The sequence below is a fragment of the Spermophilus citellus genome (assembly GCF_964194105.1).
Source record: "Spermophilus citellus genome assembly, chromosome: 13".
Classification (NCBI taxonomy): domain Eukaryota; kingdom Metazoa; phylum Chordata; class Mammalia; order Rodentia; family Sciuridae; genus Spermophilus; species Spermophilus citellus.
The window spans coordinates 98,090,991-98,113,232 of record NC_138193.1 but is presented as its reverse complement, the minus strand read 5'-3'; the positions used below and the strand labels follow the sequence as shown (position 1 = coordinate 98,113,232).

Here is a 22,242-nt window from a genome sequence, read left to right as displayed (position 1 = left end):
ATGTCATAGGAACTCATAAAAAGAAACATGAAAAATTTATTTACAGCAAAGATGTACTGTAAGATAAGGCCCAAAATATATACAAATTATTAATAACTAAAATGAAAAGCTACTTAAATACAATCTCAGACATGTAACATCACCATGTCCTAGGCTTCTTGCTCTCAAATTTCTAACAATGTGCGGTCACCTGAAAAGCCACTGCTATGAGAGACCTCTATGCTAGGGACAAGGGTACCCATACTGTCAAAGGTGTTTGGTTATCTGTAAAGCAAGTATTATTCAAATGTGTAGTCCTGATTAATAACTGGTTGCTGTTATACTGGCTTTTTATGAAAGCATATTACTCATCCAACCAGCATGATGATGAACTTTGGTTTCTTCACCAGAAACATGCTGATGCCTATATGGACTGTTGTAATGAAGAGTTCATTATCAATAGACTTTTAATAAATGACAAGATTACAACAAATTCTTTTAATGACTAATCACTAAACTGGACACTGTGAGCACTAATAATATAAAAAGGTCCCTGCTCTTAAGAAACTCAAGAGTCCATAGGCCCATGCACAATCTTTCCTATAGGTCAACTTTTTAGTTTTTTCCTGATATCAAACAGAAGGGAAAAGTTCAAAAGGAAACAATGACATGTTTTACAAAACACTTCAAGTTTATAAACGTATTCTAGTATATATCAAAGTTTCAAGCAAATAATTTTGAATCTCAAATGAGAAATCACAATAATCAGAATTAAAAGGAAAAAAAAAAAAGGTTTTAGTCCAAAGTGAAAATGCAGATAACACTTATTTTGGTGGATCTGTATTGATGCCATATTTTTCCTTGAGAAGCTTCAACTGTTCCTCCTTCTTTTTGGTGTCCATTTTCTGAAATGCCTGGAAATGTGGGAAGCACCAAAGTTAATAGGTACAAACATACAGCTAAATGAATTTCACCAAAGAAACAGCCAAAAAACCTCACAAAAAACAAATAAACAAAATACAAGCCTTTCATTGCCCACCCAGGTACAGTTCTACATTCATTCTCTTATCATATGATAAGAACTTTGCTGTACTTACCCTATTAGCATTATAGTATAAAACCACGAGGTATCTGTTACAAACATTGAATCCTGATAGGTGGTCACATGCATTCTTGGCATCAAAGATATCTTCATAGACCACATAGGCTGTTCCTCTGGTCTCAGGTGTATTCCCCCTGCAAAGATAAACTGAATGAAACTAAAATACATATTTACCCAAACACTGATAACTGAACTTTGCTGTTGTTTCCCCCTGCTTGCTGGCTTTGCCAGGGATCTAACCCAGGGCCTTGGACATGTTAGACAAGTGCTCTACCACTAAGCTACATCTCCAGTCCTTTAACTGTCTTTTTTTGTTGTTGTTGTTGTCCTGGGAATTGAACCAGCGGCACTTTACCGCTTGCCTAGGCTGGCCTCAATCTTATGATCCTCCTATCTCAGCTGAGTCACTGAGATTACAGGTGTGGGCCACTGTGCCTGGCTAGCTATCTTTTAAAGATGATAAATGAAGTATATTTATTTAAGTACTTTGAGATCAACCTGAAAACCATCAGAGGAAATAAACAGATGGGCATAAGCTTGTAATTTCTTAAGTTAGATATTTTTATTTTCATTTTTACTTTAAATAAAAATTTTATAGTTTTTATTTATTGTTATATTAGTGATACTAAAAACATAGCTACTAAAGCACTATTAGCAAGCAAAGAATTAGCTTGAAACTCTCACTGTCTTCATGTTCACTGTTTTAGTCTTTTTTTTTTTTTAAGTGGGCAGGGGTTACTAGGGATTGAAACAAGGGGTGCTTGACCACTGAGCCACATCTCTAGCCCTTTTTATTTTTTATTTTGAGACAGGATCTCACTAAATTGCTGAGGGTCTCACTAAGTTGCTGAGGCTGGCCTTGAAATCATGATTCTTCTGCCTCAGCCTCCAGAGCCCCTAGGATTATAGACGCACTACTGTGCCTGGCTCCACTGTTTTAGTCTTAAAGTAAATAATACCTAGGAGTCATGACTCTTGTTAGTCAGCAAGGAGAATTTTTTTTTTTTAATAATTTATCTTTTAGTTGTAGTTGGACACAATATCTTTTATTTATTTATTTGTATGTAGTGCTGAGGATCAAACCCAGGGCCTCGCACGTGTTAGGCAAGTGGTTTACTGCTGAGCCACAACCCCAGCCGCTTCCTTGTTTTTAAAGACTTTTTTTTCTTCCTCACTCTAATTTAATAACAGAGGTTGAGAATCCCTTATCTGAAATATTTAGAGCCAGAAGTGTTTCAGATTTTAGAATATTTTCATAGTTTTTTTTTTTGTTGTTGTTTTAGCTGAGCATTCTAAAAACCTGAAATCCAAATGCTCCAAAAATCCAAAACTTTTTTAGTGTCATGTTAGTGCTCAAAAAGTGTTAGATTTTAGCTGGGTGCAATGGTGCATGCCTGTAATCTCAGTGGCTTGGGAGGCTGAGGCAGGAGGGTTTTGAGTTCAAAGCCAGTCTCAGAAACGATGAGGCACTAAGCAACTCAATGAGACCCTGTCTCTATAAAAATACAAAATAGGGCTGTGGATGTGGCACAATGGCCCACTGCTCCTGGGTTCAATCCCTGGTACCCCCACCAAAAAAAAAGTTTTGGATTCTAGGCCAGGAGAATATCAAGTTCAAGGCTTGCCTCAACAATTTAGACATGGTCTCAAAAATCTTAAAAAACGGCGGGAGGTTGGAGGTATAGCTTGGTGGTAGAGTGCTCAGGACTGAAAAAAAGTTTTGGATTTTGGATTAGGAATGTACAACATATAGTTTTAATCCTTAAAGACAAAATAATCTTCATCAATGTAGGAAATAAATATTCCTCGATAATATCTTACTAGAGTTTAAACCCATAAAAACAAAACCTATTTTGCATGTCTATGCAAGTGGGTAGGAAAGGAAGGAAGATGGCCAAACTTATGACATATGGGAAGGCAGCCAACCATCATCCTTTATGGACAAGAAAGGAAGTCCTCTATGAACAATTAATAGTTTCTTCCACTTTTGCTAGATTCTTTAACTTTGTAAAATTTAATACAGTTAGTCCCCTACTTTCATATATTAATTTTATTTATTTATTTATTTATTTATTGGCACCAGGGATTAAGCCCAGGGGAATTTAACCACTGAGCCATATCTCTAGTCATTTTTTAATTTTGAGATAGGGTCTCACTAAGTTACTGAGGCTGGCTTTGAACTTGTGATCCTCCTGCGTCAGCCTCCTAAGCTGCTGAGATTACAGGAGCATGTCATGGTGCCTGGCTCATATATTCATTTTAAAAACAATCCAAACCCTAATGCATTACACAGCCCTGTCTGGCTGAGAAAAAAGGCTCAGCTTCTGCTAAGATGGGGGTATAAATTATCTATAAGCCAGGACAGAATGTTGGAAGGTGGGTAGAAGTGGAAGCTGGAACTTACAGATACCAGGACTGATTCTAGTGTAGGTGTTCCTTGCCATGTCTTCTCTTAAATTCATAAATTTGTCCTGAGAGATATAGGGAAGTGTGAGAAACAACAGGAGTACTGAATTGCATGCAGGAGACAGTCATGGGCTTGTTAGTGGGGACAGTGGACTGAGATCCCACGCTGCTAATGCTCTGATGTAATGAAGATGCCTCCTTGCCTCTGTCTGGAAGAAGCCACACAACTGTGGAATGAAATTTAAGACTATGGGATGATTCACCATCTGCCACAGTTCCTATATGGGGCCAAGAAAAGGTAACAGACCCACAGTAAAGGGAGGTATCTGCTTAGATTTGATCTAGGACAGAACTCCAGTGTAGGCCCTGCTCAGAGCTTATGCTTCCTACAAAAAGGAAATGGAATAGGTATACAGTGTGGGGGTGACCAGAAGGTGCCAGTGTCGATGAATGAGCTTACTTTGTTAGGTTGTATGGGCCTTAAGAAGGATTTTATAGGATCTTTACTGTTTGGGAATACTATTAACTCTTTTTTTTTTTTTTTTTTGCGGGGGAGGGGAGATACTGGGGACTGGGGACTGAACTCAGGGGCACTCGACCAACTGAGCCACATCCCCAGCCCATCTTTGTATTTTATTTACAGATAGGTTCTCGCTGAGTTGCTTAGCGCCTTGTTTCTTTGCTGAGGCTGGCTTTGAACTCGCAATTCTCCTGTCTCAGCTTCTGAGCTGCTGGGATTATAGGCATGAGCCACCATGCCCCCTCTCCTTTTTATTGGTGGTGCTGGGGATTGAACCCAGGGCCTTGTGCATGCCCCTTTTAACAGCTTACTCATTTTCAAGAATGAATCAGGTATGGAAGTTGACAACTGCCAAAAAGAAAAGAACAAAAAACAAAACAAAACAAACAAAAAACAGATTTTTAAGTTCTTTAAGGGCAAAGGTTATTTTATACTTCATTTTATTCCCACAGTGCCAGGTATAGAGCAAGTGCTAATATGTATTTGAAAGGTAGAGATCTACTATCTCCTATAAATTCTTTCATATGTATGTTTTCCGGGAAGCTATTTCTTCTTCTTCTTCTTCTTCTTCTTTTTTTTTTTTTTTTTGTTGGGGGGGAGAGAGTATCAGGGATTGAACTCAGGGATACTCAATCACTGAGCCCCATCCCCATTTTGTATTTTACTTAAGAGACACGGTCTCACTGAGTTGCTTAGCACCTCACTTTTTTGCTGAGGCTGGCTTTGAACAGCCTTTGGAGCCTCTGGGATTATCTTTCTTCCTCTTATATCTTCTTAAGAGCTAAAACGGGTAGGGTTGTTTTATTTTTGCAGTACTGGGGATGCAACCCAGGGTCTTAAACATCCTAGGCAAGTGCTCTAGCTCTGAGCTCAACCCCTATCCCCTAAGCCCACTTCAAAGACTCTCCATTTCAAGTGTTCTAGCCCTAATTTTCAACCTCATACCTTAAAAGCATTTTTTTAAAATTTTTTTCTTTGTTGTTTTTAGCTACAGATAGACCCATTTATTTATGTTTCATTTATTTATTTTTATGTGGTACTGAGGATCAAACCCAGTGCCTCACACATGCTCGGTAAGTGCTCTAGCACTGAGCTACAGCCCCAGCCCTAATTTGTATTTTAAAAAGCATTTTATTTGGTAGACACATAGGTTAGACACTAACATTTTTTTGATTGGTGGTAAAAACCTTAAAAGAGAAAATAAGAAAACCTCATCAAAGTCTCTTTGAGCTTCAATTTCTTCATGTGTCATAATCTGCCCTACTTATGTGTGATTTTATAACCAGAAAAGGTAACAGTATATAAAGGTTTTAAAAAGTATAAAGAACCAATTGTTTGCTACATGTCAGATAAGGTGATCAATCATCCTGGTTTGCCAGGGTCTATCCAGGTTTCAGCACTCAAAGTCCCATTCCAGAAAATTTCTCAGTACTGGGCAAACTGGGAAGGCTGGTCACCATAGTTCTAGGTCCCAAGTAAGCAAGAGAACTTGATCACAGTGAAAACAGCAAAAGCTATTTCTCAATCTATAATCAAGACCCAAGTTTTGGGCTGGGGATGTGGTTCAAGCGGTAGCGCGCTCGCCTGGCATGCGTGCGGCCCGGGTTCGATCCTCAGCACCACATACAAAGATGTTGTGTCCACCGAAAACTAAAAAGTAAATATTAAAAAATTAAAAAAAAAAAAAGACCCAAGTTTCTGTACCCCAATTTTTTGCGAATTAATTCAATAATCATATTGCATTCTTCTTATTGGATAGGCATTAGAACTACAATGAAGGTAGGCATCATCCCTTCAAGTAAGAGAAAGATATAAGTAAATAAACACGAACTAATTATGAATCATGATAAATTGTAAAACACAAAAATAAAATCCAGGTATGGTGGTGCACACCTGTAATTCCACCTACTGGGAAGGCTGAGGCGGGAGAATCACAAGTTCCTAGCAAGACCCTGTCTCAAATAAAAATAAGAAATAAAAAGGGCTGGGGATATATCTTAGTGGTAGAGTACCCTTGGATTCAACCCTCAGTACAGCAAAATAAATAAATAAAAAATTAAGAACAGTTGTGAGGGAGATTAATGAGGAGAGATGCTTTAGCTTCAGTGGTCAACTTCTTTGAAAAGGTGACACTGAAGCTGAGAACTACAGGATGAGGAAGAGCTAGGTATGAGAGGATCTGGTGATAACTATCCCAGATAGAGGCCCCAGACTATTCTGTGCTCTTCAGAAGATGCCCCTACTTCAGTACTTGCCCTTTCATTTGGATTTCTAAAACATTCTCTAGCTTCATTAATTTAAGTATCTCTTAATTGAGCACTATCAATAAACTTTATAATGCCTTCATAAATTAATTGCAACCATGCTACCATTTTCTATATTATTCATTCATTTATATAACTTGGGTGCTCACCACAGATTAGGCGTGACAAGTGCTATTGGCACAAAGCTGAAAGAATGTGTGGTACCAGGCCTGAAAAAGCTCACAGGCCGCTGGCAAAGACAAAAGAGTACATGAACAGCAAAAGCACAAGTTAACTAATAAGAGATGTACACAGAAATGCTATGAGATCACAGAGTAGGTAATGCACACTGGGAAGGAAATACTCAACAAACTAAAATTATTTTAAGACAGATAAGTTAGAAACACTGTATTTCATAAATAATCGAAAACTCATATAGATTAGATATTCTTCCTAGTTTCATACAACTAGAAAGTGCTCAGTTAGTATTTGAATCCAGATCTAACAACTAATTCAGTAAACGTATCAGGCTGCCACCACATTACAATTCAAAAGGGTACCAGCACTGTGGTGCATTCCTGTAATCCCAGAAACTCAGGAAGCTAAGGCAGGATTCTAAGTTTGAAGTCAGCTTCAGGAACTTAGGTCATAAGTAACTTAGCAAGATCCTGTCTCAAGATAAAAAACAAAAGGGATTAGGGGTGTAACTCAGTAGTAAAGTGCCCCTGGGTTCAATCCCAGTACCAAAAGAGTAACAAGGCCTTAAGTAGAATCTTGACTCCTGATCCTTAGATACCATTCTCTGTATCTAGAATAGGATTAACCATCATAAAGTCCATGTACCCCAAGATACAGGCAAAATGTTATATGTATTCTGTGGAGAGGACCCAAAGCTCTTAGATGCTTCGAGAAGTGAAATCTCCAAAAAGGACAGCTGATTTACAACACTTTCATTTTCACCGTGATATGAATATCAATGATCATACATTGCCAACTCTTGGTTTATTCACTCTCTCTGGAGTGATGGTGAGCATTCAAAAGGAGACTCCTTAGGATCTTACAGTTCTAAAAGCTGGAAAGGAGCTTTCAGGTCACAAAAGAAAATGTATTAAGAATGAAATATGACCAAATATAAGAACTTTAGAGGGCTGGGGATGTGGCTCAAGCGGTAGCGCGCTTGTCTGGCATGCGTGCGGCCCGGGTTCGATCCTCAGCACCACATACCAACAAAGATGTTGTGTCCGCCGAGAACTAAAAAATAAATATTAAAAAATTCTCTCTCTCTCTCTCTCCCCCTCTATCACTCTCTCTTAAAAAAAAAAAAAAAAGAAAAAGAAATCCTTTCATTGTGACTTTTACGTGGCAGAAGCTAGGTACTGTGAAGTAAAGAGGTTCAGTTTAGAACCAGAAGATTTTATCACTAAACACTGTGTGAGATGAGCAGAATACTTGGACTCAAGGGCCTCAGTGGTTTCACCTGTAAAACAGACAACATCACTGCAACATACAGCACAGCCTTGCTGTCAGCTACAATTCTGAGATTATAGATTATGCAATCATTTTCTTTAAATGACATTTCAATCTCAGTAAGACTCACACTCTGATTTGACGAATAGGTCCATATTTCCCAAATATATCATACATTTCTTCAGCTGTGATTTTGTATGGTAAATTTCTTATATATAAAATCCGATTTACTTCAGGTGGAAGTCGAATCTAAAATGAAAAATATGTACAAGTCATTTTAATGAGGGCAAGAGTGCTACCATTAAAAAAAAATCTCAATGATACATAATAATAAAATGCCAAGAATTAGAGGTATAATCTGATGTTACTAAAAATGCAATGATCTTCAGCAAAACAAGAGAGCATTGATTCTAAGGGAAGACCATTAGTAGGAACTAAAAAGGGGCTATTACAAAAACCAGGCTTTTGGTCGCTACAGTTTAACAAGGATTTCCAACTCAACAATTGTTTACTCAAAAATCCTTGGAGCCTCAGATCACCTTTCTATAGGAAAGAAGGAAACTGTCCTATTTGCCAAACAATAAAACTTTCACTAGTAACCCTTCTTTGGTTTTTTTCAAACTTCTTATATCAATGATCTCTCTTGTCTTTACATGCTCTCCCTCCCCATTGGCTTCTCATGTTCCGCATATGAGCAGGTGCTCATGCCAATCCTTACACAAAATGCTTATTTGGATCACTCTTCATTCATTCAACAAATACTTAGTTCCTTTTTTATGTTTATACCAGGGAAGATATTAAGAATAGACAGTTAAAGAAAAAAAGACAAGAGTTCTGCCTTCTCTGAACTTAACAGCTTTCTCTCTCTATATATATCCTATCTTCTCTTTTTTTTCTTGTCAAGCATATAGAAAAAGTCTATATTAACTGACTCATGTTCTTTACTGTGTTGACATTCAAACCTAAGTTTCCACCTCAGCACTTTGCTGAAAGAGCTCTTATTTACTAAGACTTTTTAATTGCAAAGTGTTCAATTCTTGAACTTCTCTGAGGCTTTTGACACTGCTATTTAGTCCCTTTGTGACACTATTTTCTAATTTTGATTTGCTATTTATTTTCAGTGTTCTTTGACATTAAAATGTGTTGTTCCACAGGGCTTTATTGTCAACTTCTTTTCTTGACCTGCTGTATACTCTCCTTTACTCTTCATACTCTCTTTGGTCTATGGTGATGACTCTCTGTAGTTAACAAGTTCTATTACATACTAGACACAAATCTGCTCAATAAGTATTTATTAAACTGAAAACCAAAAATATTTAGCATTAAGCCAAGTATTATATTAGTAGAAGATTATGATACTATTCCCTGGGCTGAAGTTGTAACTCACTGGTACAGTGCTTGCCCAGCATGTGAGACACTGGGTTGGATCCTCAGCACCACATAAATAAATTTTTTTAAAAAGATATTATTCCCTGTCTTCAAACTAACAATGGTAATAAAATGAATAATTACAATAAGGTTTTAGATTTCAAGATTCAAGGTTAAGTTCAAAAATTGACACCACCAATCATAATATATACTTCTCTAGTAGATTTGTTTTCTCACTCTGCTAAGCACCATTTTACACTTTCTCTCTGCATACCTTACCACCATCATTCCCTCTCACATCTGAGTTGGACTGTACACTCTTCCCTTCCCATCCCAGGAGATGACCCTGGCTCTTGCTTCTTGGAGAAAATAGATGAGATAAAATAGTAAGTACTTTATATTCCTATCACTGAACCGACCAAACGTCATTCATCTATTTCCATCCACATTCCTTCTATTACTGTGCCATCCGTTCATGTACTCAAAACCCGTCTTTCTTCCATACCATGTTTCTTCTAATCTGTTGGAGTATTCTCACTGGAATACAAATACATGTCATGCATCTTTTTTTTTTTTTTTAAAGCCAACTATCACCCAACTTCTCTGTTCTCTATTCATAACGAAGACTCATGGAAAGAGCTCTTTGTTGTCTTCATTTTTCTCAACTTTCACCTCTTTTCATCCTACAACAACCAAGTTTTCATCCAGTGAAATATTTGCTATCATCAAAGTCACACACACAAAAAAATCTACATCTCAACAAATCAAGTCAATTACCTGGCTTCATCTTTACTTGAGGTTTTATTTTTAAAATGTTTCCATAACATTCCACTCTCTTAGAATGCAAGCATAAGGACTTTTTGTTTTATTCACTACTGTGTCCCTAGTACCTAAGACTAGTGTCCGGCACAGAGTCGGAATTCAATAAGTAAAACTGATGAATTGCTTCCCAACTCGAAAGCCAAGTACACAGCAGGTGTTCAATAAAATTGTTGGATCAATGTGTTAATGAAGGACCCAAAAGCTTCATGATGTGAGAATCCCGGGCTCTAGTTGCCAGTGAACCACAGAGTTGCTTACTTAGGACTAGTCTATGCTATCGACTTTTAGGCCAAAAAGAAGATCCTAACACCAGATCCTGGGGGAGAGTCAACAGGCTGCAGAGCCAACCTGTCACTGACGCCAGGAGACGAGGAACTCCAAAGGGGGTGGGGCGGAAGTGTGGTTCAGGCACATGCCCCCTGAGGACAGGCCCTAGACACAATCCCCCCATGGAAAATTCTTAACTTCCCCGTTTGGGGGAAGGAGACGGGCAGGACCGTTTTGACCGAGACCGCCAAAGGCCAAGCAGCGAAGTCCTTCCCCTATTCCGCATATGGCCCGGTACTCACGTTCGCCCTCTTGGCCGCTTGCATCGCCATCTTGGCGGGCTGAAGAGGTTACCGCAGCAAACACAGAATTCCTCCGGACCCCTCCGGAATGCGTTTGCCTTCGAGCGCAACACGACTTCTGAGGTAAAGTGTTAACACCCAGATCCCGCCGGAAGCTGTTACAGCACTGTCGGAATACAACAGCCTCACGCCGAGACGTGCTGACGCAGCATCCCACTCTCCCAGTACCAATCTAGCTTGAGATCCAAGACAGACCGGAAGGTAAAAATGAGAGCGCCCAAGACATTTCCGGGTTATGAGCCGGAAAGGGCGGGGCTTGTGCTCTACGAGGGGCGGAGTTCTGGCCGGGACAGCTCTGTGTAGCAAGGGGCCGGTCGGAGGGGCGGGGTCTGGGGAGCGAAGGCAAAGTAGGACTAGGCGCTGGTTGAGTAGCCGGAGTGCAGCCGAGCGCAGGGGACTCGAGAGCGGACGTGGCCCTTCAGCAGTGCGCGAAATCAAGTGTGTAGTTCTGGCTGTGTGTGTCGTGGTTAAGCTGTAACCGTACCCGGCACCCCAGCGGTGGTGTGGGCCTCAGGTCCAGCATCAAGTGACGGGCCTGAACACCCCCCCCCCGCCCACTCCTGCCAGAGCCCGTGAGCTGTGGCTGCCTATAGTGAGTACGCCACCCTTCAAGTCCACTCTTTATTTACTTAGACCAGCTTTACACGATCAATTGACGAGGAGGACTTGAGAGGAGCACCCTCTCCAAGTTCACTCTGGGAAAGCCCGGGGTGACGGGTGTCCTGCATCGCCCCCTTCTTCACTGGGGCAATTCCAGGACAATTTTGCCCACGTTCCTGTTAGCCTCCATGTACTTATGGGCGGCTTGGATTTCAGCCATTGGGTAGACTCTGTCCACCACTGGCAGGAGACGTTGGGATCCCTCCTTGGAGAAATGGGGCAGAATTTGCTCTGTGAACGCTTTCACCAGCATTTGCTTGTACTAAGATAAAGAAAAGGAGACTATGAGTTTGGACAGAGGCTTTACCCAACCACTCACTCCCTCTCCTGCTTAGCCTTAATGCCCTACCTACGTGTAAAAAAGCACATCTGCTCACTTCCCATTATGTAGCTGCATGCTCCCAAATGTGTAACCTCTGTACAATACCAGGTAAAGACTTAAGGTTGGAATAAAATAATAGTGTCACTGACAGCCTAAGAGCTATTTTAAAATAAAGGTGTCATGCAAGAGGCAGACACAGACAGGACTCAGGTAGTGTCAGTGCAAAAGGAACGCTAAACTTCGCTCTCCCCTAGAGATGTGAATCCCTTTAGTGGGAGACATTCCCAAAGTTGGCATCTGTTAGAATATCATACAGAAAAAATGGTAGGAACGTATAATCTGTTGAAGCTAGGGACTTACTTGCCTGATAAGCTTTCTTAGCACACCGAGAAGAGTTCTGCCTTTGAAAACAAAGTCTTGGAACTCTTAGAAGTCTTCCTAATGTGGTCAAAGCTTTGTCCATTCTGTTAGAAAGTTATGTATACAAAGTACTAGCTACACTCTTTTCAAGATGCAGAAGCTTCTGTTGACTGATGTGAATTAGTTCTCTGAAACTATTTATCCACAAGGTGGCAGGTTTCTTTGTAGGCTTTCTATTCTGGGTATAATGTAAACAAAGCACAATTTTCTGGGTAAATAGATCAATCACATTTTCTTTTCATTCCTCACTCACCTTCTTGTCCCTATTTCTCAACCGACTAGTGATCAGACTTCCTCGTTTATAAAATAGCTTTGAAAACAGGGGCCCACTGACATCTTCTCCTCCCAACAGACCATAGAGAATCCATCGACCATCAAGAGCCAGGCAGTTGACATTTTTCTCCCAGTAGGATCCACCTATGCAGTCTAGAATAAGGTTCACTCCAGCACCTTCCATAGGAAACAGATTTGTAATATTAATCAGCCACAGAAAACTTGGAATACAATTCCATGGTATGTTTGTAGATATATGGGTAAAAATAAATACAGATGCAAATGGTAAATGTATGTTAGAACTAGAAACATTGGTCATAGGAACATTGTTGTGAATAGAGTTTAGGTAATGAACTCTATCATAGCATGTATAATAGAGTTCATCTTTTCTGATCACTACCCACCATAAGAAGGAAATAGTACAACAATATAACCTGGTATTTCCTCTCACCCAGGAGTGAGCAAGAGCAGAACAGAGGAGAGCCACCTCAGGCTATAAGGCAGGCTAACATGGAAGTTATGCACTAGGACATCAGAATCACAGACTTCCTAACTTTGTTTTTATTGGTCCCTTTCTTCTCATATGAAAAATGAAAAGGAATTAGCAAAAAATATCCATATTTGGTCTTGGTATATAGACCTAAACCCATCTATTCATTCATTTAGGAAGCTCCCACACAAACCCTACTATGAGTGTACTCTGTCTTAGGCTTCCTGTTAACTCACTGAGGATTGGCTAGTTGGGAATAATAATCAGGATAATCTGCCTGATTATCCAGTTTCTAAAGTATGCATGAATCATATCACTCAAGAATGCACATGGAAAACATCTTAGACCTAAATAAGTACTGGCTGCCTGTCTCCCGTGGTCAAACACAAGAATACTAGAATTTGACCAGAGCAGCTGTAGTGTATTTAGCAGAGGCAAGACTAATGGAGAGGACTGGCAGCCTTGGATCTGGTGAGGATTTTTGTTTAATCACCTCTGAAATTCCTGTTGAACTGTAGAAGCAGTTATTTACCTTTGGTAAATTTCAGTGTTGCTTCACAAAAATCCTGTTCTTTGTAATTGAATCCAGCAGCTGCTCCAAGCTTTTCTGCCATTTGAAGCTTGTTCTGGGATCCAGCTGTGACCAGAGGAATAGCGCCAGCCATCCGGGTGAGTTGGATGGCAGCTATGCCCACAGCACTTGCCCCTGCGTGGATTAGCACAGTTTCTCCAGCCTGTACATTTCCTGTGACAGAAACCACAGAAGCAATTCTACTTTCCAACTACTACATGTTCATACATAGGCATTCTACCATGATCATTTGACCCTTGGACCAAATGCCTAATCTCTTGCTTTCTGAGCATATCAACAGTTCTTTTTTGTCTTATTCCCTCTGGTCAAAGTAGTAAATGACCTTTAGAAATAGGTTGTTAGTAGTAAATGACCTTTAGAAATAGGTTGTTAGTAGTAAATGACCTTTAGAAACTGGGCTGTAGCTCAGTGGTAGAGAGCCTGCCGTGCACGTGTGAGGCACTGGGTTCGATTCTCAGCACCACATAAAAATAAATAAAGATATTGTGTCCAACTACAATATATATATATATATATATATATATATATATATATATATATAAAATAAGGTTGTTAGCAGCCACATCCATAATCTCTGTTTTACTTATGAAATAACACCAAAATGCACATGTCTGACCTACTCAGTAAGAATAGCCACCATTCCCACTGACACCACCTGAAGCCAGTCCTTTAGCCTGAAACTGGCTTCCAAGTGGTCTTACATATCCAGGCACCACATAGAGGCACAAGGCTCTTTTTCCCAAAATGGAACTCTCATTATGATACTTCTTCCCCAAATGGAAAGTGGTTCTCCACTGGCTTGCCTTTGAGTCCAGGCAGCCTGGCATTCAAAACCACCACAATCTGTCTGCACAACAGTCACCTTCTCCTCTGAGTGGAGTAGCTGGCCTCACCTTGATACTCTTTTCGGCCACCTTGATGTGCTTTCTGTATATTACAATTCCACTCACACTTAAGTCCTCTTGTTCTCAAACCCACCTCTGACAACCCTTGCCCACTCCAACTTTTCCCATCTCAGTTAGAGACAGGCTACCTTTCCAAACTCTATGGTTGTTTGATTTTTGTGCACAGGTCCCAAGTAACACTGAGCTCTCTGATGGCAGGGATCAAGTTTTTTTTTTTTTTAATCTTTTTGTCATCTTTTTTTATTTGTCTACTCCAACCATCCTCCTCAATACTCAACTCACAGCGTAGAGTTCTCCATCCTGCAAACACATACACTGCATTTACTCTTTTTTTTAAAGAGAGAGTGTGTGAGAGAGAGAGAGAATTTTTTAATATTTTTTTTCCTTAAAGAGAGAGTGAGAGAGGAGAGAGAGAATTTTTAATATTTTATTTTTTAGTTCTCGGCGGACACAACATCTTTGTTGGTATGTGGTACTGAGGATCGAACCCGGGCCGCACGCATGCCAGGCGAGCACGCTACCGCTTGAGCCACATTCCCAGCCCGAATTTTTTAATATTTATTTATTTTTTTTTAGTTATCGGCGGGCACAACATCTTTGTTTGTATGTGGTGCTGAGAATCGAACCCGGGCTGCACGCATGCCAGGCAAGCGCGCTACCGCTTGAGCCACATCCCCAGACCAGGGATCAAGTTTTCTTAGGCTCCCTCACATGAGCTCTTGTCTGACCTCAGTGGGATTGAGGAAGAATAAACAAGGTAACTGACTGGCCCCTTCTGAATTTTTTGTTTCTGCAGTGCTGGGTGTCAAACCAGGCCATTGAGTATGTAAGGCAAGTGCCCTGCAGTGAGCTATGTCTCCAACCCCTTCTGATGCACTGGCTCAGCATGATTTTGAGGAGCCAGAACTGTTGCTGTGCACAGTGTTAAGATGTACACAAGCTGGGAGTGGTGGAGCATGCCTGTAATCCCAGTGACTCGGGAGGTTAAGGCAGGAGGATCACGAATTCAAAGCCAGCCTCAGCAACTTAGAGAGGCCCTAAGCAACTCAGCAAGATCCTATCTCTAACTAACTAACTAACTAACTAACTAACTGACTATGTATATATATGTATATATATGTATATACTATATATATATATATACATACATACACACATACATACACATACATGGGTCTGGGGATGTGGCTCAGTGGTTAAGTGCCTCTGGGTTCAATCCCTGATACCAAAAAAAAAAAAAAAAAAAAAAAAAGATGTGCACAGGCCCTCTGTCTCCTGCTAACCATGATTCTGAGCCTCCACATCAAACCATTCTAACCTAGCTTGGGGATCCAGTGTTATTTCTGGTACAGCAGGGGAGGAGGGCACTGGGGCTGGAGGACTAATGGAGTTTGAGGAGACTGATTCCTGGGGGAGCTGAGCCTTGTCTCATGGAGTGAGCAGGAGGCATCCTCACCCAAAAGATGTAACAGCTGGAAGGAGGTGAGCCAAACTTCTGGGATGGCAGCAGCCTGGTGCAGGGTCAGTCCCTCTGGGATGCTCATCAGGAGTTCTTCAGGGACAGTGACATACTGAGCCTGGCCCCCACCAGGCAGCAGAGCCATGGCTGAGTCCCCAATCTTCCAGTGCCCCTGGCAGCCAGGCCCCAGCTCTGACACATATCCTGATGCCTCAAGTCCCAAAATGCTGCTGGCTCCTGGGGGTGGGTGATACTGGCCCTGTCTCTGCAAAGAGAGGGACAGACAAGTAAGTGGGTCTGATACAGGGGGTCAAGTATCAGCCCTCGTTGTTGTTGGAGGGAGAAGGTAGCTGTCTGCTTGGAGTTCAAGTATTGTCTTTTGGGATTGGAGAAAAGTTGGATAGTCTTTAAAAAAACAGTTGTTGTAAGGAACCTTATTAGAGATGGTCACTTAAATAATTAACCCCAGAGAAAGCCATCCAAGATGATGTCTCCCTAGTTTCAGTCTCAGTCCAGCAGTCAGTGGGGCCCCAGAGGAAGGGTGAGGTTAGAGGTGGGCTGGCAAGTGGACTTTCTGCCATCTCAGCCCTGTGTCTCCTGCTCTGAACTTAGTTTGTATAATAAAGTGGGCTACCACAGGATCTTTTCTAGCTAGAAATTTTATCTTGCAGCAGTGAATGTTATACAAACTAGCTTTCATGTTCTCTCTACCTGTGCAGGTGCTGGCCCACCTCTGTGGCACAGGACTTCAGCCAACAGCATGTGAGGCACTCAGTTTATGGCTGCTTGGCATAATCTGGGACCTTGGAGCCAAACAGGGTCCAAACAAAGGAACCCGTGTCCCTCTGGTTTTACACTGGCTTGAGGTGCCTCTGGGTTCAATCCCTGGTACCAAAAAAAAAAAAAAAAAAAAAAAAAAAAAAGATGTGCACAGGCCCTCTGTCTGCTACCCATGATTCTGAACTTCCACATGAAACCATTCTAACCTAGCTTGGGGATCCAGTGTTATTTCTGGTACAGCAGGGGAGGTAGGGGAGGTAGCTTCTTCCTGTGCCCAAATGATTCCCTCTTTCTTGAAAGCAAGCTCTGTGGACTTTGGAGTCAAATGGATCTGGGTTTAAACTTTGTTTCTGCTCTTTTCTTTCTTTCTTTCCTTCTTTCTTTTTTTTTTTTTTTTTTTTTTTTTTGGTACTAGGGATTGAAACCAGGGGTTCAATCTGGGTTGAACTCAGATGTACTGAGCTACATCCCCAGACGCCCCCCCCCCTTTTCTTTTACTCTGACATAGGGTTTCACTAAATTGCTGAAGGCCTTCATTAGTTTCTGAAGCTGATCTCAAACTTGTGATCCTCCTGCTTCAGCCTCCCACTTCTCTGGGATTATAAGCATCATCACTGTACCCAACTTCTACTTTGTAATCTGTCATACAACAAATACTGCATGCTTCCTGGTGTCAAGCCCTGTGCTAGGCAAGGCAGATGGCTTCTGACCTGCTAGAACTCACATATAGTGGGGGAAGACAGACTTTAAAGAAGTCAACAAATAAATATGTAAATACAGACTAAGGTAAGGTCTATAAACATAATGCCAAGCTACCTATGAAAGAAGGAGGCAGACAGCCAAAGAATGGTTGAGAGACAAAGACAAACACTAAGCTCTGAGGCAGGAAGGATTGTGAAGGTGGCTGGATGGCTGTGGGGATGGGAAGTAGCTCCAACTCTGCGCCCTCCAAAGCTGCAGGTCCCCTGGGGGTAAGCCATTTCCATTTTATCCCAAGCGCATAGGGATCTCGGTCTGTTCCCTCAGTTGCCATTTGGAGAATGTACTGCAGAGGGCGCTGCAAGCGCTGGGGTAAGATGACTTTGGCCAGGACTCTATTTCAGGAGCGAAACGACGAACTGGCCTGATTTGAGATCTCTCGTCGAGGTGGAAACCACCGAGCAAGCTGATGAAATGGATGCAAGAGCAGAGAGAGAAACCAAATGAATCCCAGGTTTCTGGCTTAAGGCGCTTGCTGGCTATTCTTAGTTTCCTCATGGCTGACATGGAGATCAAAATACCTGTCTCCTTTGATAGCTGAGAGGGTTAAAGAAAAGAATCCACTTGCAAGTGTGGAGGCACTTGCAGCCACCAAACGAACCAGTTTCTTTACTTGCTGATTTCCATGCCGACGCTCTCAGCACACCCTCAGGTGGGGTTCTATGGGGTGTCCAAGGCCAGCTCAGTGAGGCATCGCGAGGGTTGCTGGAAGCCCTCGGGAATCTGATTAGAGGAGAACCCAAACCACCCATCTGGATACACCTGGCTCCACCTGCTGGAGGGTCAGTTCCTTATTCTGGCAGCTCTCTCATTACCATTCCCCAGTGACGATACCTGGAGTAAGTCCGCGCGGTTCAGGGCACTGACAGCCACCTTCAGAAGGACTTCACCCTCCCCAGGGATCGGTTTGGGCACCTCCTTTATGTAGAGATTTTCTGGTCCCCCAGGGTTGTCGAAGTACACAGCTAGCATTCTATCTGAGGAGAAATGGGGAAGAGGCAGGAGACTGGGACAGGTGTGAAAGAAACCTCTTCATCAAATCAGTCACCTGACACCAGCCTCCCATGGCCTATTATGTCACTGCAGCCGCCTTATGTCCCACTACCTGTGACTTCCCTCCCTAAATTTCCAGCGGTTAAGCATCCTGAGTCCTCTCCAGCATGAAGAGGACAAGTAATGCAGCTACTTGATTTGGAATTAAAGAAATGGAGATTCAGCCAGTATGACATAATTTGTGGCCCAGGGTGTGGTGCAGTGCAGCCCCTGCCCTTTCCCTGAGATTCAGCCTGCCTTCCCAGGGAGTTGTACACTGTCCAGAGAGGAGGGGACAACAAGCTAAGAAGGAAGAGAGCCATACCTGAAGCCATCCTGCCAAGAGTGTTTCCCTCCTAGAATGGGGGTGCCTGGGCCTCACCTCCTGATATAGGTGCAACCTGCTGCAGCAGGCCCAGGTCAGGGAGGGACTTTGTTCTGGGCGGTCTGTTTGTTCATCTTAAGCAACCTGCATTACACCGTGAAGTTCTGCTGAGTCACCTTGAGGCAGTAGTTTTTCTAGTTCCAAGACCTAGCTTGGTGGCCCGGTAGCTCAGTGGTGATGTTACCGCTGTTTACCAGTGAGGAGTCCTTGCTTCCCCAATGCTGAAGTATAACACCAGAGAAGCATGCCGAGGCAAGTGTAGAGTGGAAAGTAGAAGCTTTATTAAGGACAGCAGAAAAGACTTCTCCCCAGAGGAAGAAGGGGACTCAAGAGATGAAATCCATGGAAGGGGAAGTTCTTCCCTTTTTTTATAGCTAAGGTTTATTTCTGGATTTCCTGCATTCCTGTCACTTGCATTTTTGTCGTTTGTTCTGTATCTTGCAGTGATGGAATGTAGGTGGGGAAGGCCCAAAGGGTGGGAGACAGGTGGGCCAAAGGTGTAATCTGGCCAGGGAAAGCTGCTTCATTAACATTTCCTTGGGAACATTTTCAATTCTCCTTTTCCTGGACTCCATTCTCATTATGGCCTTCATTCTCGATTTTACTCGATATTAAACCTGTAACTACACTAACTACCTATCTTTAAATCTGGCTTCAGTGATTCATGGTCTGGAACAGCCTAAGGACTAACACTCTCCCTGGGGAAGCCAAAGAAATTCACTGTGGGTACCATACCCGCTTCTGTGCCTGCAGGACTTTCTCTGGGCTCCTCCTCCCCTGTCTCCATGGCATTTTACCCTGAGGCTGATCCAGCAAATCCCAAGACCCAGGATTTGGGAAGGCTCTGGGAGAGGGAAGGACTCGAAGTTGTCCTGTTGGCCCCTGGGTCTACCCCAGTTTTCTCGAGGCTGCCTGTTTAGCTACTTGCCATCTTCCTGGGCACCCATCCTCCATGACTCAGGGGCCAAGGTATTTCTTCTTAATCTGGTGGTGCTCTTCACACTTTTTAATTCTCATATAGACAAAAATAATTTTCAAAAACTATGTGTTCCTTCTTATTGTTAGGTGGGTGGAGGTGACTTAGAACAAAGCAGGCAGCGTGGAAAAGAAACATCAATCAGGCACTGACAGAAATGCCTGTCAATCATCAGGACCTCCTGGCCAATCCTGGAGTTCATCCAGCTCCCCTGACCAACTCCAGTGGGACAAGGGACTCTAAAAACACCTTTTCCTGTCCCAAGCCCTTCCCTTCCTGCCTAAGCCCCCATAAAATTCCAGTCCAGTCGAGCTCCCACATAGTTTCTCCTCAGACCCTTCTCCTATCTACTCTGTCAGTCTGATGAGTTCCTCACGGGAGTGATATCTCAATAAAGTCTCCTTGGGTGGCCTTTTTAAATCTGCCTCCTTTGGTCACTGCCTGCCTCGCCTGATCTTACACTTATATTTTTTAGGTTGATATCTAAAATGTTTCATCTTAAATAGTTGCCAAAGATATTGATTTCTGGTCATCAATACTGACATTTTAATTTCTTATATTATACTTTTGTTTTATTTTTGTTCTACATTTTTAAATTGGTGTTATAGTTATACATACTAATGGGATTTGTTACATATTCATACATGCCCCCAATACCTATATAATAGTATAATTCAACTAATATTAGTCCCCATCACTTCCCCCCTTTCCTCCCCACCTCCTACCCTTTGGTCTCTTTCCTCTGGTGATCTCCCTTGGATTTTCATGAGATCCTGGCCCCTACCATTCTTTTCCTCTTTCTTCTCTAGCTTCTGCATATTAGAGAAAACACAGGACCCTTAACCTTCTGAGTTTGACTTATTTAACATAATGGTCTCTAGGTCCACCCATTTTCCTTCAAATGACATAATTTCATTTTTCTTTTTATTTCACACTTTTAAATGTATAAAATGGAATCTGATTTCAGAGAAATTTGATTTACAAGACTTCACTAAAGACTCAAACAGAAATGTGGATGTGTAACTGATGTGATTCTGCAATCTGTATTTGGGGTAAAAATGGGAGTTCATAACCCACTTGAATCTAATGTATGAAATATGTCAAGAGCTTTGTAATGTTTTGAACAACCAATAAAAAAAAAGAAAAAAAAAAGACTCAAACAGGCTCTTCTTTAGCAGTTGGAAGTTTTATAATTTTATTTTTCTTATAGTACCCATATTTTTATTCTGTTTTTTTGCCGCAGTCTGGCTGGGCACAAAATCACGAGCCACTCAAGCAGGAACAAACTTTATTTCTGAACTCCACCAGCACACTCCACACATGCTCCCCGGGAATTCTCCCGTGAACCATGCACGCTACACCAACAGGAAACACGGGACACACTACACCAACAGGAAATCCCTCCTCCGGAATTCCCTCCTACCACACTTCCCCAACCAATGGGAACTCTCCAGGAGTCCTTCAATAGCTCCAAAGTAGCAGGCCTAGGCGGACAGCAGGGGTCTAATCTCCAATTGAATGCACATCTTAATATAATCATTATCATCTCAATGGCTTGCTGGCGTCACCTTTCAACCAAAAATGCCATGCTTCATTCCTACTTGGCTATGGCTCTCAGCAAGTTTTCTCATAGAATTATATCCTGCTACATTTTATGCTTTTTTTTAAGCCAAGATATTGATATATTGCCTGGGCTGATCTTAAACTTGTAGGTTCAAGCAATCCTTGTGCCTCAGCCTCCTAAGTAGCTGGGATCACAGGCATGTTCCACCATGCCAAGCTTTTACTGGTCAATCTTTTATTTATTTATTTGGTATCAGGAATTGAATCCAGGGGCACTCAATCACTGAACCACATCCCCAGCCCCTCTTTTAAAAAAATATTTTATTTAGAGACAGGATCTTGCTGAGTTGCTTAAAAGGCCTCACACTAAGTTGTGAAGGCTGGTTTTGAACTGACGATCCTCCTGCAAAGCCTGAATTAAAAAGTGAAGGACCAGGTATTGTTAAATTCCTCTGCTACACCCAGAACCTGAAATTCCTGAGGCAGTTAAGACAACGCCCTACTGGCCATTTAGCCTAGGGCCCTATGCAGCTTGTCATGTAGGCATACAGGGCCCGAACCAATCAGTTTGAATGTGCACCCCACTTAGGAGTGACCAATCACCCCCGCCCGACCTGTTCCCGCCAATGAATGTGCTAATCATGTATGAAAGTTGTTGTTCAATTTTCCCACACCTCATGCTGATTTGTTCTGATGTATGCAAAGCCCCCCCCCCTCCCCAAAAAGTGTACTTAAGCACTGCTTAGCCTCTGCTCTGGGCTCTGGGCTGCTCTCGCTTCTTGAGTGAGCCTAGAGCCTCAGCGCGCTGAATTGGATGGACCCTTACACTGCCGCAGGCTCCCATTGTACCTGGCCTACTGATCATTCTTTTTATTTTTAATTTTTTTTAGTAGTAGTTGGACACAGCACCTTTATTTTATTTATTTATTTTTATGTGGTACTGAGAATGAAACCCAGTGCCTCACATGTGCTAGGCAAGTGTTATACAGCTGAGCCACAACCCCAGCCCCCTGATCATTTTTTTTAAGTTTTTTTCTTATTTTTTTAAAGGGGGGAGAGAGAGAATTTTAATATTTATTTTTTAGTTTTC

General features: G+C 41.9%; 2 protein-coding genes and 1 long non-coding RNA gene across 3 annotated transcripts; 1 reads left to right on the top strand and 2 right to left on the bottom strand.

Moving 5' to 3' along the window:
- Positions 1–649: 649 nt before the first annotated feature.
- On the bottom strand, positions 650–10,692 carry SF3B6 (splicing factor 3b subunit 6). The gene is made up of 4 exons (XM_081265307.1): positions 10,477–10,692; positions 7,848–7,966; positions 1,077–1,215; positions 650–893 (listed from the first exon to the last, which is right to left on the bottom strand). The coding sequence occupies exons 1-4, from the start codon at positions 10,504–10,506 to the stop codon at positions 804–806; spliced, it is 378 nt and encodes a 125-aa protein (XP_081121433.1). The 5' UTR covers positions 10,507–10,692; the 3' UTR covers positions 650–803.
- LOC308632897 lies at positions 10,623–14,949 on the top strand. The gene is made up of 3 exons (XR_014018650.1): positions 10,623–10,737; positions 13,291–13,370; positions 14,775–14,949. It is a non-coding gene; the product is annotated as an uncharacterized lncRNA (long non-coding RNA).
- On the bottom strand, positions 11,173–20,703 carry TP53I3 (tumor protein p53 inducible protein 3). Its single transcript, XM_081265302.1, has 6 exons — positions 18,554–20,703; positions 18,031–18,173; positions 15,655–15,922; positions 13,234–13,446; positions 12,192–12,388; positions 11,173–11,458 (listed from the first exon to the last, which is right to left on the bottom strand). Exons 1-6 carry the CDS (start codon positions 18,561–18,563, stop codon positions 11,276–11,278), a joined length of 1,014 nt encoding a protein of 337 aa, XP_081121428.1. The 5' UTR covers positions 18,564–20,703; the 3' UTR covers positions 11,173–11,275.
- Positions 20,704–22,242: the final 1,539 nt, after the last annotated feature.

Bases quoted from the DNA above. Each gene is read 5' to 3' on its own strand.
- TP53I3 (XM_081265302.1), bottom strand. The intron at 15,923-18,030 runs GTATCGTCACTG...CTCTCTTTGCAG, and splicing joins ACCGCGCGGACTTACTCCAG to AGACAGGGCCAGTATCACCC. The intron at 11,459-12,191 runs GTGAGTGAGGAA...TCTTTATCTTAG, and splicing joins TGAGAAATAGGGACAAGAAG to TACAAGCAAATGCTGGTGAA.
- SF3B6 (XM_081265307.1), bottom strand. From the start codon at position 10,506: ATGGCGATGCAAGCGGCCAAGAGGGCGAAC. The intron at 7,967-10,476 runs GTGAGTACCGGG...TTTTCATTTTAG, and splicing joins AAGCGGCCAAGAGGGCGAAC to ATTCGACTTCCACCTGAAGT. The intron at 894-1,076 runs GTAAGTACAGCA...CCACATTTCCAG, and splicing joins TATACTATAATGCTAATAGG to GCATTTCAGAAAATGGACAC.